At 33.0% G+C, this 16,337-nt stretch overlaps 1 protein-coding gene across 2 annotated transcripts in view; it reads left to right on the top strand.

Moving 5' to 3' along the window:
* LOC139982403 (uncharacterized) overlaps positions 1 to 14,405 on the top strand; it is a 36,640-nt gene extending 22,235 nt beyond the window's left edge. Inside the window, exons 12-31 of one of the 2 annotated variants that reach the window (XM_071995224.1) lie at positions 609 to 680; positions 886 to 957; positions 1,835 to 1,906; positions 2,618 to 2,689; positions 3,126 to 3,197; positions 4,118 to 4,189; positions 4,682 to 4,753; positions 5,184 to 5,246; positions 5,886 to 5,957; positions 6,062 to 6,133; positions 6,333 to 6,404; positions 6,738 to 6,890; positions 7,183 to 7,251; positions 7,352 to 7,417; positions 8,223 to 8,294; positions 8,559 to 8,612; positions 9,635 to 9,822; positions 10,182 to 11,752; positions 12,480 to 12,607; positions 13,253 to 14,405. In XM_071995224.1, coding sequence (XP_071851325.1) covers positions 609 to 680; positions 886 to 957; positions 1,835 to 1,906; positions 2,618 to 2,689; positions 3,126 to 3,197; positions 4,118 to 4,189; positions 4,682 to 4,753; positions 5,184 to 5,246; positions 5,886 to 5,957; positions 6,062 to 6,133; positions 6,333 to 6,404; positions 6,738 to 6,890; positions 7,183 to 7,251; positions 7,352 to 7,417; positions 8,223 to 8,294; positions 8,559 to 8,612; positions 9,635 to 9,822; positions 10,182 to 11,752; positions 12,480 to 12,607; positions 13,253 to 13,256 — 3,088 coding nt within the window. In that variant the 3' untranslated portion in view covers positions 13,257 to 14,405. The remainder of the gene's footprint in view (positions 1 to 608; positions 681 to 885; positions 958 to 1,834; positions 1,907 to 2,617; positions 2,690 to 3,125; positions 3,198 to 4,117; positions 4,190 to 4,681; positions 4,754 to 5,183; positions 5,247 to 5,885; positions 5,958 to 6,061; positions 6,134 to 6,332; positions 6,405 to 6,737; positions 6,891 to 7,182; positions 7,252 to 7,351; positions 7,418 to 8,222; positions 8,295 to 8,558; positions 8,613 to 9,634; positions 9,823 to 10,181; positions 11,753 to 12,479; positions 12,608 to 13,252) is intronic. The other variant, XM_071995225.1, reaches the window with a different exon arrangement.
* The last annotated feature ends 1,932 nt before the right edge of the window (positions 14,406 to 16,337 follow it).

The following is a 16,337-nucleotide window of genomic DNA, read 5'->3' as shown; positions in this document are numbered from 1 at the left end:
TATACGTATTAAAATATACATATTGTCACATATGTTCGAAAAATCTTTCTTTCCATTACTGTTCTCTTTCTTTCGGTTTCGTTTATTTTGTCATTTGTAAGTCCATCATATCTGCATTGAAAAATCTAGTGATATTCACTAGCAGACTTTTTTTTTCAAAATGAAGAATCGGTTACTATGAGAATATCTCAGGAATGCATTCGTCATCATAAATGCTTGCAATATTTCTAGTTTTATTTCTTTTTCATATGATTAAGGAGTGATTAAGTAAAGCTAACGACTAACATTTACGATTCTGCTACGTCTATAAACCAAAACAAAAAACATGCTTTTCTGTTGAATCTCATTGCATCCGAAATTGGTAAGACATATTTTACTCTGCCTTTGTTACTACGAGAAGCACCGAACACAGATATTTCCTAACATAAAAAGATTAGGAGCGAGTTGACTATGCAATACATGTTTTTATCAATATAACAACTATTTTTAGCACATACTTATCACTTAATTAGTGTTGATTATATATATTGTATGTTCTTTGTGAGGTACTATGGATTTCTGTCATGGTAACATATATTTTGTACATTTTTTTCATTTTCTTTACTTAGATATATCAACGACAACTTCTTGACGCAATTACCCACAAACATTTTCCAGAAACTTGTACATTTGTCTAAGTTGTAAGTAAATATTTAGTTAATTGCATGCTGGCAGATATGTGTAATGTCACTCTCTTTATTATTTTTATTGTGGAACATCGTAATCGTTTTGATATCACAGAAAAATTTGCTGATGACTTCGATATACTGTCTAAATTGAGTGGTTTGTAATATCAACATTAAACAAACTGACACTCTAATTTATTGAAAAATGTTTTTTTTTTAGGGATTTGTCGTTTAACAACCTGACGAGTCTACCGAAAGGACTTTTTGATCACACTGCAAACTTGACATCTTTGTGAGTTAATTAATAAGCTATCAGTATTCAGGATGACAAAAACATTCCTGAGATTTTCTCATAGTAATACATTCTTCACTTTGAAACAATCTACAAGTTAATATCACCAGATATGGCACTGCAGGTATGATGGACTTACAAATAACAAATTAAACGAGACCGAAAGAAAAAAAAAAAAAAAAAAAAAAAATATATATATATATATATATATATATATATATATGAATATGTATTTATAAATATGATGATATATATATATATATGTTTACATATATAAAAATATATAAATTTATGTATTTTCGAGAATTTTTTCTTTCCAGAACTGTTCTCTTTCTTTCGGTTTCGTTTATTTTGTAACTTGTTAGTCTATCATATCTGCATTGAAAAATCTAGTAATATTAACTATCAGATTTTTATTTTTCAAAGTGAAGAATTGATTACTATGAGAAAATCTCAGGAATGTATTCGTCAGCCTAAATGCTTGCAATATTTCTCGTTTTTTTCTTATTATTTGATTAATGAGTGAAATATTAGCTAACGACAATAATATTTACGATTTTGCTAGGCCTATAAGAAAAAAAAAAACCCAACAACATGCTTTGCTAATTTGAATTTGATTGCATCCGAGAAGGGTAAGAAATATTTAACTCTGTCTCTGTGCTACTTAAAGCACCGAACACAGATATTTCCTAACATAACAAGATTAGGAGCGAGTTGACTATGCAATATATGTTTTTATCAAAATAACAACTATTTTCAACACATATTTATCACTTAATTAGTGATGATTGTATACATTGTATGTTCTGTGTGAGGTTATATGGATTTCTATCATGGTAACATATATTTTGTACATTTTGTTCCTTTCTTTACTTAGATATATCAACGACAACCTCTTGACGCAATTACCCACAAAGATTTTCCAGAAACTTGTACATTTGTCTACCTTGTAAGAAAATATTAAGTAAATTGCATGCTGGCAGATATCTGTAATGCCACTCTCTTTTTTTTTATTGTCGAACATCGTATACGTTTTGATGTAGGACCCCGAACTTAGAAAATAAATAAACCAACACATGTTCTTAATATTCAACTGGGTATTAATATCAAAAGAGAGGCTATAGTAATTTACTTTATATAAAGATTTAAGACCACTATATATATATATATATATATATATATATATATATATATATAAGCATAATATGTACCTTAGGTCGACAGTTTATGGTAAAAAAGTGTACCTTAGGTCAACAGTGTACCTCAGGTCGACATTTCAGTGTCGACCTAATGTTTTCACTACCATTTTAAGACACTTTTTTATCGTCGCAAATAGCTTTATAATGTTCTCCGTCCTCTAAAACGTTCATTTAAAAGTTTTGGTTAGGGTCGGTTCAGGGTTAGGGTTAGAAAAAGGGGTTAGGGTTAGATTAAATTTAGTGTGTAAGTCAATGTAACTGTCGACCTAAGGTAGGATCCATAGATAGTCCATATATATATATATATATATATATATATATATATATATATATATATATATATATATATATATATATATATATATGTATTTGTATATATATATATATATATATATATATATGCCTATAACATGCGCAGGAAATTGCATTTAAGTGAATACATTGTATCTTAATCATTTTAGGAGGTTGTGTTATAACAACATCAAAGAGCTCTCAGAAGACATCTTCAATGGAAATTCGAACCTTAAAAAATTGTAAGTAACCTACATCAATATATATATACACACTCATATATATATATATACATATATATATATATATATATATATATATATATAGATATATAGATATATATATATATATGTATATATATATATATATGTATATGTATATATATATATATATATATATATATATATAAACATATATACAAACATCAATACTGTTGATTATGATTATGATTATGATTTTGATAAGGTAAAAGATAATGATGATAATGATATTCATTATTATGATTATGATTTTGATAAGGTAAATGATAATGATGATAATGATATTCATGATTATGATAATGATCGCCGATATCACAGAAACATTTGCTAATGATTCTGATGCTCTGTATACATCGAATGATTTGTAATAACAATGTGGGACACACTGACACTGTGATTCTATGTTTCCTTTACTCAGGGATTTGTCGTATAACAATCTGACGAGTCTACCGAAAGGAATTTTTGATTACACTACAAAATTGAAATTTGTGTGAGTTATTTACTAAGTTTAAGTATATTTTGATTCTGCATATGTGCTCTATTTAGTGTAGAGAAAGGGACTAATGGAGAGAAAATATAATTATGTTATAATAATTTGCTCAAATCCTCAATAAAACCCAAGATAAGTGAAAGTTAACACGTGTTACCGTACATATGGAATCATAATAAATAAGAGTATGAACGACAGTGATAAAAAAAAAAAAAAACATGTTCTGCATACGTATATCTGGTACTCAATTTCACCAGAAACATAACAGTTAGCGGTTTCAGGTCCACGCTCTCTCCACCTCTCTCTCTCTCTCTCTTTTATCTGATGCTCGTTTTCATGGTTTGCCTCTCATTAACGCATAACGATGACTTAGATAACACTGTAGCTACAATTATAAATATTTTAAGTTAAAAGTATTGCTTCAATGCCATGTTTGAAATGTTCTTACTATTTTAATACAGTAATCACTGCTCATTAGTTACTTGTCTCATCCACACGCCCGGTACATTCTACACATCACACACCTATACCCACCAAATGTGAGCCTGGTTAATTCTACACACCAGCACATATACTCACTAAATGTGAGCCCTGTAAATAGTACATACCAAACACCTATACTAAAGGGAAAAAAAAAAGAAACCCTCGTAGCTGGTCAATATTAAAAAATGTAGAAGGTACCTCAGAAATTTTTGACATAACAATCACAATGATGTTGAATGATTAGAGAGCGGACGCGTTGTTCAAGTAGAAGGTATACAATTGCCATTCACTCCGGGCGTTCTTCATCAGTTTTTAATACTATAGCAGACTTTGCAGTAAATTTAAAACCATTTGTAACATTCAATTGATGAATCGCTTAGCAACATTCAATTGATGAATCGCTTAGCAACATTCTATGATTTTTCTTTCTCTGACAGGTCAATTTGCAACAACCAAATAACACATCTCCCGCCGGACTGTTTTCGACAAATTGAAGCTTTGAACGATTTGTAAGAAACAGGAAAAGGAAACAAGAAGTCGTTTAAAATTAAAACCTCATAGGGTTCTTCTTTATTCCTTTGAAAATATTATTTTTCAAAATTTATTTGTAATGCAAGCGATATCTGGGTACCTGTGTAAAATGTGTTAAATAACACAGTTTGATGATCGTGAAGGGAAATGCAAAAAATGGAAAAAAAAAACAACTTATATGTGTCTACTAGGTCAAAGTTTTGAAATGATTAAAACAGAACTCATGACTGCTAGATCTTTTAGAGTTGTAACTAGAGGTACATTACTTTTATACCATGATATAGAAACTTTTGTTTAAAATAACAATGAAATATTTGACACTAATTTTCGTACTTGCTTTGTACAATTATTATTTAAGGTCCATTTAGACAAATATCATATTCTGGTGGCACCGCATGAAGATGTGATTATGGTGGCTAATTTGTTGATGGTTAGGTCGTATTACATTGTTTTTCCTTTTGTCATTTCAGAAAACTACATGAAAATGAATTGACAACATTATCGAAATCTATGTTTGCTAAAAATGTTTCGTTAATACATTTGTGAGTACTTCAATGTGTAAGAACTAACAATAAGCATTGATGTATAGAAATGATGTTGCCACCAGTTACTGACTTCCTGCTATCAGGTATTTAATGATTGTAGATGATCACACAAGGCTTGTTATTTCATATATGAAATATCATATGAATATGCAGTAAAGTAAATTAATACACATGCACGCATCATGTTCTCTTCAATATATTTAAGCTTCCAATACATTTTCGGATGGTAATGCACCAGTATTTTCAACGCAAAGTTTGATATCAGCATGAATGTGCTCAGAATGTTGAAAAATGTGCAAAGAAGATGGACATTGATAATGATTAGCAGTAGTGGTTCTCGATTTGTTTTGACATGTTTGCTAACTAAGAAGTTTCTTTCCCAATCCTTGAAACGAATGTCAATTTTGGTGTCTTTATCTTCCAACAGAGATTTGTGTGATAACAATATAGCACGACCAACTGCGGACTTCTTCCCCGAGACTAAAAGATTGTAAGACAGTAGTTTAAGCTGTGTATCCATATTACTCCATTAATGTAAAATGTAAATATTGCGTCATTATTATAAAATAACATACTGTAAAACCTACATATGACGAAATGTCTCACTAAGAGATCTTATAGTGGTAAAAGATAATTGCCTGCTGCTAAATAGCGAGGTAGTGTAGTATGTACCACAGGGATGTTTAATCCACGCAATGAGAAAGTTGTGTCACGGAAGAATTGTTTGCCTTATACTCTTGTAGTTCATACCTTGTTAAACCTTTTCACCTATTTGTATCACATTGACTGATACGTTACCATCATCATGTACCTGATCTAAATGTGTCCAAATGACTTACGAAGTTCTCACGGTAACAAACAGCGGTGCACTCTTATCTTTTCGATTATGATGTTATGAGGGATGCGAATAACTGGAGCACAGATATTGTTGTGTATTATGTTGATGATAGTTAATTATATTAAAAAGCACTGTGCGTTACAGTATCACTTTTCTCATGAAAATATTGTTTGCAATAATCATTATCACAATATAAAATGCAGTAATCATTATCACAATATAAAATGACGCACCTCTTCACATCTAAGGAAAAAAGTATTCCTTCGGTTTTCCTCTTTCTCTTAATTTTAGAATGCTTGTTTCAAATAACATAGCCTACATACCGGAAGGCATGTTTCAATCTCTCAAAAATCTGAGCGAAATGTGAGTAATAACATCTTAAAAACTCTTTGTGCACTTGTTTACTTATTGCTGTTGCTGTAATTATCTTTATCTAACATTTACCAAACGCAATTGTTTTTCGACAGATACCTTTCAAAAAATAAAATTGAAACTCTATCGAATACCTCATTGCTTGGTTTGAACCATGTTCGCCACATGTAAGTTCTACCAGCTGTTTGCTTTTTAACGTTTCATTTTCATATTTAACTAAATTCGGTTGTCTATATTTGAAATAAGCAATCATTACTATTACCCAATATTACACAAACTAATATATTGCGATCTTCCTTGAAGATTTCACAAGAATTGTAATATCGTGATGTTCTCTACAAGAAATGTACTCATTACTTCGTTTAGAACCTTTTATGGAAACAATCTTTCATCTCTTCCCGCCGGGCTGTTCGAGACAATCAACTTGACATTCAGTTTGTAAGTTCAGTGTATATTTGTTTCATAGCTGCAACTGGTGAGCGTAATGTCCAATGTATTATTTCTTAGCAGAGAAAAATATTATCAACCACTGTTGACATTTACTCGGGCCGTAAATGTTACTTGCACTTTATATGTTCTTTTGGCTTAAAAAGTGATCGTGTGCGTATATTACAAGTAAAAATGTATTCTTCCAAGGGTTAGTTGTGGTGACACCGTTAAGCAGTAGTTACTTTTCACTGTTGAGTGGTGTCTCCTTACGACAGTGCAATACATATATGTACTCTTAGCTCCTATAAATCGTATTTCTTTTTCATTTTTTCGAATATTCAGGGACTTGTCGAACAATAGTTTAACTGTAATTCCGAGAGGACTCTTCAGTGCTTACGGTGGAAATCACGGACTGTTGATATTACAACTGCAGAGAAATAAGCTAACTTGTCTATGGAATGATACTTTCCAGGGATTAGGCAATTTAGCATACCTGTAAGAATTTCAACGCTATCATGATTTGATACCAAATGGATCGTTTTGTGCTAGTCTCTTAAGACATGGTTGCAAAGACACCGACATATCAGTTTTCCAGTGATATATTTAGGGCTATGGAACACACTTTTAGTAGATCATCAAATGCGTTCTTCACTAAGAGATCTCGTAACGCTTTCTGACAGAATGCTATAATTTAGTTGCCGTAGTTTTGAAGTTTCAAAGTAAGTAGATTACTAAGGATCGTTGGGCTCCGCTGCCACAGTAATCATTTTCTATTATGTTTTTGCAGAATTCTGAACAGGAACCTTATTCATTCCATCGCAGAACAAGCCTTTTTGGGCACAAATCTCACATGTTTGTAAGTAAACGTTATTTTTCTGTACATCTAAGCTTTAGACAAGTGTTGCAAAATCCTTGTAAAGTGATGAATTGTTAACGTTATTGTTTCTCTAATACAGATACCTGGTTGCGAATAACATCTCGAATGTTTCCAACAACTCGTTTGCTCTCGAAAACATTGATATGTAAGTATGCACGTGCTTAAAACACAAAGATTTTCACAATTTTATTACATGTAAACGTTTTAATATAATTTAACGTTTTATCTCAAGTATGACAGAAGTGAAACGCGTTAACATGTCGTTGATACCTGAATTTATACCTTAATTAACTGGTTGTACGCAGTCTGCTTTATCAATTGCACATATAGTTATTGATGACAAAATAGAAACTATATTGGTATGACAGTGTAATCATTTCATAAATGGTAATACAATTGTATTATGTACTGTAATGATGGGTTGTTTGCTATAGGAAGGGAATTTGTACATGATGAAATTGATTTTATTCCCGTTCTAGCCATACACTTTACGCTTTCGCATTATTTATAATTTACCAGCCGTATCACATTGTTCATTTACTTAATTAAAAGCGGGATTTCTCTTGAAATCCCTTCCCTGTATACCTATTAAATTTTTATACGATGAAACTGATGTGTGGTCCTTAGTTACTCGGTATTGGATTCACTGTGGCTTCTGACTGGCATCCCAATTAACAATGACTATTAGGGATCACCATCAACTAAGGACTGGATAGCCCAGTTGGTAGAGGCCAGGGTTACTTACTTGAAATCAAAGGTTCGAATCACTTTCAAGCCAAAGTATTTCCTAGTCCATTTTCCGATGTTCATATACTTTTTTATTGATTACATAGAGATACATGACATATTTTACTGCAATACTATTCTAATGAGAAGGAGCACATACAACATATGATCATACCCAATAATGTCTGTAAGAAAGTTACATTGTGTGTTTTTATATTCCATAGCCACTTGTACAAGAACAACATCCTGAATTTTTCACAAGTAGCGCTGAACGGAGTTGGAAATGGAAGTACCTTGTGAGTGCTTTAAACATATATCAGCTTGATCATATCTTTGTTTAATAAATTTTTCTTTTGAAATGCAATTTCTGTTCTTTATTCTAAAATCAATACATATTTTCTCAGGAACCTCATTCGACCGACGCAAGTAATGAAGTATAAAACAATCATCTGAGATAAATCTGCAACATGCTCAAGACGATTCATTGTATGTTAATGAAACAGAGAGCTATATTGTGCTACGAAATATGAGAGAGCTTCTTTTTTTTTTGTCTTGTTAAGATATATGAACTGCAACCAATTAGGGAGACTACCTTTGTCTACAAACGGCAATATGTAAGTTTTATTTGCTTTCTTAGTGTCTTGGGTTTACTTTTTAATGCATTATCTTAAAAGGGAATTGAAGGCAGCCCGCAATCATAATCCTAATTTTTGATGTGATCATAGGCTTTACAATGGAAGCATTTCTTGGTATCAAGAACTTTTCTAAAATTTAGCACCGACCTTTTGAAAGTTGAGAATGGCGCCGTTGGCGTTCATTGAGATTGATTGAACAAAATCGCTGGAGATCGCCATAGTTAGTGTCTTTGGTTTAATTTTAAGTGTTTTATCTTTACCCTTTCTCCTAACATATCAATATCATCAAAACATAAAAGCCGGTTCCGAAGTTAATAGATATATGCGGAATTTTCGTTGTCAATACAGAAAATTATTTGCAAAATATTTACTAAACATGTTCACTGGTACATATCATTTATAAATCGAAGGAAATAATGATCTTAGCATAGTTAAAGGCAATTATAATACTAAGAAAAGCACTTCCTGACATATTTTTTTATCGCATTTTACAGATTTTCTAAGTATCTTCTAAGCATGTACTGGTCTACATTTTCGAAGTTATCAATAATTCATTACATGTAACGTTAGTCTTAAGCATAAGTTTTAAGCTTATGTACTTCAAATATAATTGAACTCATGCTGCACATTGGTTTACAATAATTGGATGTGCAAGAAGAGTAACACTATTTCCTTAAGCTACAAATTTATTTTGCTCTTACATAAATAATCATGGAAAAGCACTTTGTATAAGCGCATACGTTTCTCTTGGCAACTTAATGAAATTCACTTTACAGATAGGTTCTTGGTAAAAGAAATTGTCATTAAAGAGGGAAAACTAGAGCTATCATTCCATTTCTCATTTTTATGCTCATGGCAAGTGTGTACACAGTTCTTAATATGATAGTATTGTATCATAAATAAATAACATTGGCATCATAAAATAAACATCATTAATTAAAAGATGACATTCACATCCTCCCACTCTGTCTGTTTCCTTCGTTTTTCTTCTCTCATTATAGCATATGTGTCAACGATGAAACTTTTCCCTCTTTGAAACTTAAAAAAGCTTTTACATTCTTAGTGCAATCCTTTGAGAAGCAAGGCTTCGAATGCCAATATATTGGTAAAGGCAGGAATGAATGTAGACCATGTCCAACGGGTACACTTGGTGGAGGATTTCGCAAGAAGTGTAGAGGCTGTCCGAAAGGTGCCGTAAACATTTGAATTTCAATCTAAAGTTCATTCTAACCAGTTATAAAGCCATTTAGTCCCACTTACTCGCTTCTTGTCTCTTAGATATGACATATATCATTTATTTAATTTTGTGTGAGGTAAATTTTCATTTTTTTATTATTTTTTTATTTTTTATAGATGAGCAGGTTATTTTACACCAAGTTAAACAACCACTTCGTTTCATTAACAGCTGACTAACTTATACTCACTTCTAATGCCCTGCTCTTAAAGACATTTTTCAAAATTAAGATGCTGGATCCACTTAATGATCTTCCATTCTAGTTCAATTACTCTACCCAGAACTTAAATCAATCTCTGCATTTTTACGATTAGGTGGATTTTACCAAGACGAAATAGGAAGCATTGAATGCAAAACCTGTAATGATGGAAATTTTGTAGAAAAAGGCAGCGGTTCTTCTCTAGTCCAATGCAAAGTTTGCCCTGAAGGAACGGACAAAAACGTATCCGCTGGTTATCGAGCTTGTGTATGTAAAGAAAATTACGCTCGTAAGCATCGGTTTGGGGAATGTTTTCTTTGTATCGCCGACGGCTTAAATTGTTCTGAAGATTACATATCAATTCTACCCGGCTTTTACTGGAACTGGTCTTTTCCGAAAACAAAACCAGATCAGTACTTGAAATTTGTGCAGAATCTAGAAACTAAGACCGATGACTATGATAACACAACGATGCAGTATGGATACTCTATGCCGTTTGTTTATCGTTGTCCTCGAAGTAGGAGTTGCGACAATAAAGACGGTCTTCCAATGTATGGTATCGACAACTGTGCTGCTGGTTACACCGGTTGGATGTGTAGCAAATGTCGATCGGGATATTATTCGGTTCTGAGTTCCTGTCATCCTTGTCCCAGTAAATTATGGGTGCTGGTAGTGTTCCTTTTTGTTGTTCTCTCGTGCGTTGCTCTACTTTCGTTCATTGTCTGGAAGAAAAACAAGATAAGCAACCAAAGAACTATGATTGATAAATTATCGTCAAGAATAAAGATTGTTCTCGGCTTTTATCAAGTGATTGGTGATTTATTCGAGACTTTCCACAACGTACAATGGCAAGGTCCTCTATTAATTTTCGGTGAATTTCTATCGATGGTAGTTGCTGATTTCTTTCAAGTTTTTGTTCGTCCTCAATGCATCAATGAAAAATTTGAGATAAATCCTTTGCTTCAGTTTAAAATTGTTCTAATATTTCCAGTTGTATTAGTCATCACGTACCTTTACCTAAGTTGTACAGTCTATTTCATAGCAAAGTGCGGATTCTTCTCACTCACTGTTCGACAAAGGGCCAAACAGACAGTTTCAAAGCTGTTCAACTTAGTTGTCCTTGTGCTGTTTGTGACGTACACACCAACTTGTAATTCCATTTTCGCGGTATACCCAGCAGCGTGCTCTACGTTCAAAATATACAGCGTCGGCAATGAGTCCATAACTCTTCTTCGAGCAGATTACGGCATCGATTGTAAAGATCTTGACTCCTATCATGTTGCGGCATACATTGCTACAGCGGTGTACGTTGTTGGGTTTCCATTGTCGCTGTTGATTTTGCTACGAAAATATCATACCAAAGGCAAAAAGGCTACAACTAATGCCGATTTCGATTGCAGTTATGGTGGCTCTATTGACGAAACCACTCCACTGGTCACCGGGACCGAAAGGAGAAAATATGACTCCCCAGTTTGGTTCAATTTTCTCTGTGAGAATTACAAGAGTCAGTTTTGGTACTGGGAGGTCATTGAGTTGACCAGGAAGGTCACACAGACTGTGATGGTTACACTGCTTGGATGGCATAACTCATTGACACAGCTCTCAACCATCGGGATGTCGGTTCTGTTTCTGACTCTTCATGCTAAATACAGTCCAATGAAAAACAAATTTGAACAGAGGTTACAGGTAAGTCCAGATAAGCAAAGCCATGTCACCATCTTCGTTGCATTATCATTCAGATGTTGTAATTTCTAACATCATACAGCAAAAGCCTACCCTAGGTACATTTCGTTTTTGAAATTGATTCAGTGTAATGGACACGGATAATAATAATAATAAATAAGTTCTTAATATGGCGCCAAATACTAAAAGGCCCTTAGGCCCCTTACAAACCTAAATATAAAAAAATAAAAAGACAGAGAAATCAAAGCAATAAAAAGTCTAGAAAACACATAAACGAAAATTAAGCAGTGGGTAAACTACGAACACAAAATTCTAAAAACACGAGAAGACTGTAAAACAGACCAAAACCTATATATATATAAAAGGATAAGCACATAAAATAGAGTTGCAAAAGTTTAGATAAAAAACAAGTATAACGCAGTCGCTTTATATATGAAGTAATATTTGGTCTTAATTGTCGGCTAACTAACTTTATTCATTCGTTCATTTGTCTTTAAAGTATTTCAAATATGTTCTTTTTTAGTATCACTGTCAGTAAAAGAAGAAGGAAACTAAATGGAATATATGTTAATTATGAAGTTTATAAAAACAATACCTCAAATTTCATCTAGCAACTAGTAAGTGAGCATTCTTTGTATCGATTACATTTTGGTTCCTAGTTCTCCATTTGTCATCTAGAAAATAGTCAGTGAACATTCATTATATTGATTAAATTTTGATTTAATTGCAGTTTTTTTTCTTTGGCTGCGATATTTATAAATATCATGATAGTGTCTGTACGAGTGAGCTCCGAATACGGTGCAGCAATATATACTGGTCTCTTTGTTCTCGATATTTTCATCATATTTATCGTCTCAGGTGAGTAATGTTTAAATAAATTTCAACATAACCCAACCACATTGAAACGAGCTCTGAGTGTGTTTTCGGTCTGAAAGTACTTTGCCCTGTAACCTTAAAGTAAAATCAAGGATTCGAACACATATTCCATTGGTAATAGAGGATAGTATCGTTTTCTTTCTTCTTTGTCTGGGGCTAATTCATATGCATTAAGAAATGCATGTTGCCTTCGATATCGTCATAACATTTTGATGATACAATAGACAAGTGTGTTTGATTGTTATCTTATTATGACACTCCGACCAATCTTAAAAGAAAAAAAAACAGATGAATGTTGCTCCTGCTTTCCTATAATAGGCGAGTTGTGATTTAATCTTTTTGTCAGGTGTAAATCTTGTCGCCCCGTGGTATTACTTTTCTCAAACCAAAGTTCCAACACGCGCTAGTGCCGCCGACACACATATGCATGCTGCAAATACAATTATTCATTAAGTTGAGTAACATTGAAGAATACAAAGTTTAGAAAAGAGTGTTCGCATTTTGCAAATTATGTTACTTGATAGGAGATCATTCTTTAGTGCATTCTGAGACAACTTCTGTTGAAAAAAAAAAGTAAAGAAATATCGTGTTATGACATCGAACATTCATATTTCTTTATAATTACAGCTGAGGCATTGCTTCTAATCATCCGATTCCTCGCTCGAAGCTTTAAACGTTCTAACGGTGATTAACAACGACGTTTCTAAACTGATTACTAATAAGGCTCATGCATATCTGTATTATAAATAAGATGTATATATTAGCATTGACCACAGTTTTTAGAAATATTCAAACCAACATATCACCATGGGAGAGAAATGGTCACTCTCCATGAGATGTAGAGACCTTTTGAATGGCTGTCTTTGCATTTCATGTCATGTACCTTCAAGTGCACTGTTAGAAAATGGTTACTCTTTGCAACAATTCTATACGTACACACGCCCATTTTTCAAATAAATAGTTAACTATTTAGTAAAATATGATGTACTCAAACACTTTCTATATAGTCAGTTGTAGAGAACATACGTTAGAAATAGAACTTTGAAAATAACTGTATATATCTTTATTGGGCTGGCTTTACGGAAAACATCTGTACATACAATTTACTTTGTAAGACTGTGTATAATTATAGTTGTTTCATTTAGCACACATGATAGAACTTACACGTTAAGACCAGTCTCTACATTATAACACTAGCCTGTATATAGCCTATGGAGCCAAACCATTTCCTGTAATATAATGTTTACCCAGTACCTGTATGAAATTCACTCTATATAACACTATATATCTAGATGGAAAAAAAATTACAAAGGTATATGTGAAATATGGTAAGAAGACGTCTAAAAATGAAAATCTGCAGTTAACCAACGCGATGAAGACAATTTCACTCGGATCTTTTTATATCATTCCTGGTGACAGATCACCGCTTATTAAGTCGTGTAATTCAGAAACTGTTATCCCAAATCTTATCGAAAGGAGAACTCTTTTTCATGTTTTATAACCTCTTCACGGAAGTTATACATCCGTTAAATGGTCGTTTTCGCTATAAAATATACATGACGACATCCGGATAAATTTAATTATTTCCTGGTAAGAATCAAATTCTCATGTGACGTAGACCCTTTCCTTTACTGTATTTCTTCGCCAATGGACCCTGTTGGATCTTCAACAGTAAAGCTTGTGTTTCATATAATATATAAATGTACCCTGTTGGATCTGAAACACGAGAGTGTGTGTTTCATTTAATACATCACTGGAGCCTGTTGGATCTGAAACATGAGAGCTTGTGTTTCATATAATATATCAATGTACCCTGTTGGATCTGAAACACGAGTGCGTGTGTTTCATTTAATACATCACTGGAGCCTGTTGGATCTGACACATGAGAGCGTGTGTTTCATTAAGTATAACACTGGTACCTGTTGAGTATGCAACATGGGAGCGTATATTTCATTTAATACATCGCTGGAGCCTGTTGGATCTGAGATATGAGGACGTGTGCTTTACTAATTACATCACTGGTCACTGTTGGATCTGAAACATGAGAGCGTGTGTTTCATTTAATACATCACCGCACCATATTTTTATATTAAGGAAGAATCCCCTATTTTTACCGAAATGGTTAGTCTTCTGCTTAGGCAACATCAAATCTCATTTCGAATACTTAAACATTAACTAAATTGTATCCACGTTTATTATTCGTTGTATCATTGGGATAATGCTGTTAACATAGAAATATTTGTATAAACAATATTCAAACATTGTCGAATTTCACTTTTATTGACCTGCAGAGCGTTTGCTTACGATTCAAATCTGTCTTTTTGATCATGCTTTTTACTGTACTTGCTGTGAGTTAATCTAATTGATAGGTGTAAGCTTTGCTAATTTAATCGTTACTTCTTTTACACTCTCATAATGTAATTATAATTAATGCAAAGTCGTCTTGCTTAACTATTCATTATTAAGTAGATCAATATAGTACACTTGATACCCAATAAATTTAACCAGTCAAGAAACAATTTATTTTCAATGATTCTACTCATCTTTGTGTTAACCTTCTTATAAATGCATGTATAATATTGTCTTCTACACATACTTCCTCCGAAGGACATTAAATGGCTTAATTGAGTCAAAATTAGAAATGTTGATACCGTTTAAACATTCCTAATAAAAGCCACAGGAATAAAATTCCGTGTCCCACATACAAAATGGACAAACCTTTCAGAGGGGAGATTTTTTGAAAAGAGACCAGAGCTTATTAACTGCTCAATCGGTAGTTACTTTATGAAAGTCAGAAAACCTAATACTGACATAAAGAAAAATAGGTCATTTAAGAGAAAATGACGTTTGAAAGTATAACCAAGCCCCCCCCCCCCCAAGAAACATGTGAAACGATTGAATAAATATGTGGCTTGATGATATAATAATAGACTTGCTAAAGTCTTTGAACTTGCATGTCATTGCCAGTAATGAAAAAATGAATAATCGGCAGGTGAGATTAGGACTTCAGAAACTTCAGAAAACAAATGGTATACACGATATCATAGCAAAAGCTGGATTCCTATGATTTCCTAATGCTACCGACTTGAAATTTGAGTAAATCATTTCTCATAGCTCTCTTCTACCCTTTTTTTCTCCACACCTTTCTGTCTTTGTCCTTCTCCAGTTGATTCCCTACCCCCTTTTCTTAATCCTCTTGTTGTCCCTCCACTGTTTATCTCCTACCTCCCCTCTTCCCCTGTTGGTTTCTTTTTTTCTTCTCTCCATCCCTTGTCTACTAATCCCCTTACATCAATCTCTGTGTATTCACCATGCCCATTAACATGTCTGTATTCTGTGCGTGTTTTTGTCCCTTTTGTTACTGTTACTTGTCATTTAGCCTCTTAGTAAGATCCTGCAAGGATCGAAACGTTCGGCCAACTTACGTTTACACACTAAATCATTTTCTTTAAGGGAAGATAGTCGGGGCTTAGCCAAACGTACAGCATTTAACTTCTTATATGCTTAAGCTTACTGACATAAAACAGTGCCTGCTTCCTATATTTATATGTGTAACTTTTGAAATACACATCTCTTTGTTATAGACCTATTGTTACAAGCATGCAATGAATTATGCAACGAGACTAGGATAATTATGTTCCATGACCTGTTTGCGATAAAGACAGTCAATGTTTACATCCTTCACAGCTTTCGAGAAGACAAGAATATACTT

This window comes from Apostichopus japonicus, chromosome 16 (assembly GCF_037975245.1).
Source record: "Apostichopus japonicus isolate 1M-3 chromosome 16, ASM3797524v1, whole genome shotgun sequence".
Lineage (NCBI taxonomy): Eukaryota > Metazoa > Echinodermata > Holothuroidea > Aspidochirotida > Stichopodidae > Apostichopus > Apostichopus japonicus.
This window is presented reverse-complemented; position numbering and strand designations above follow the sequence as displayed.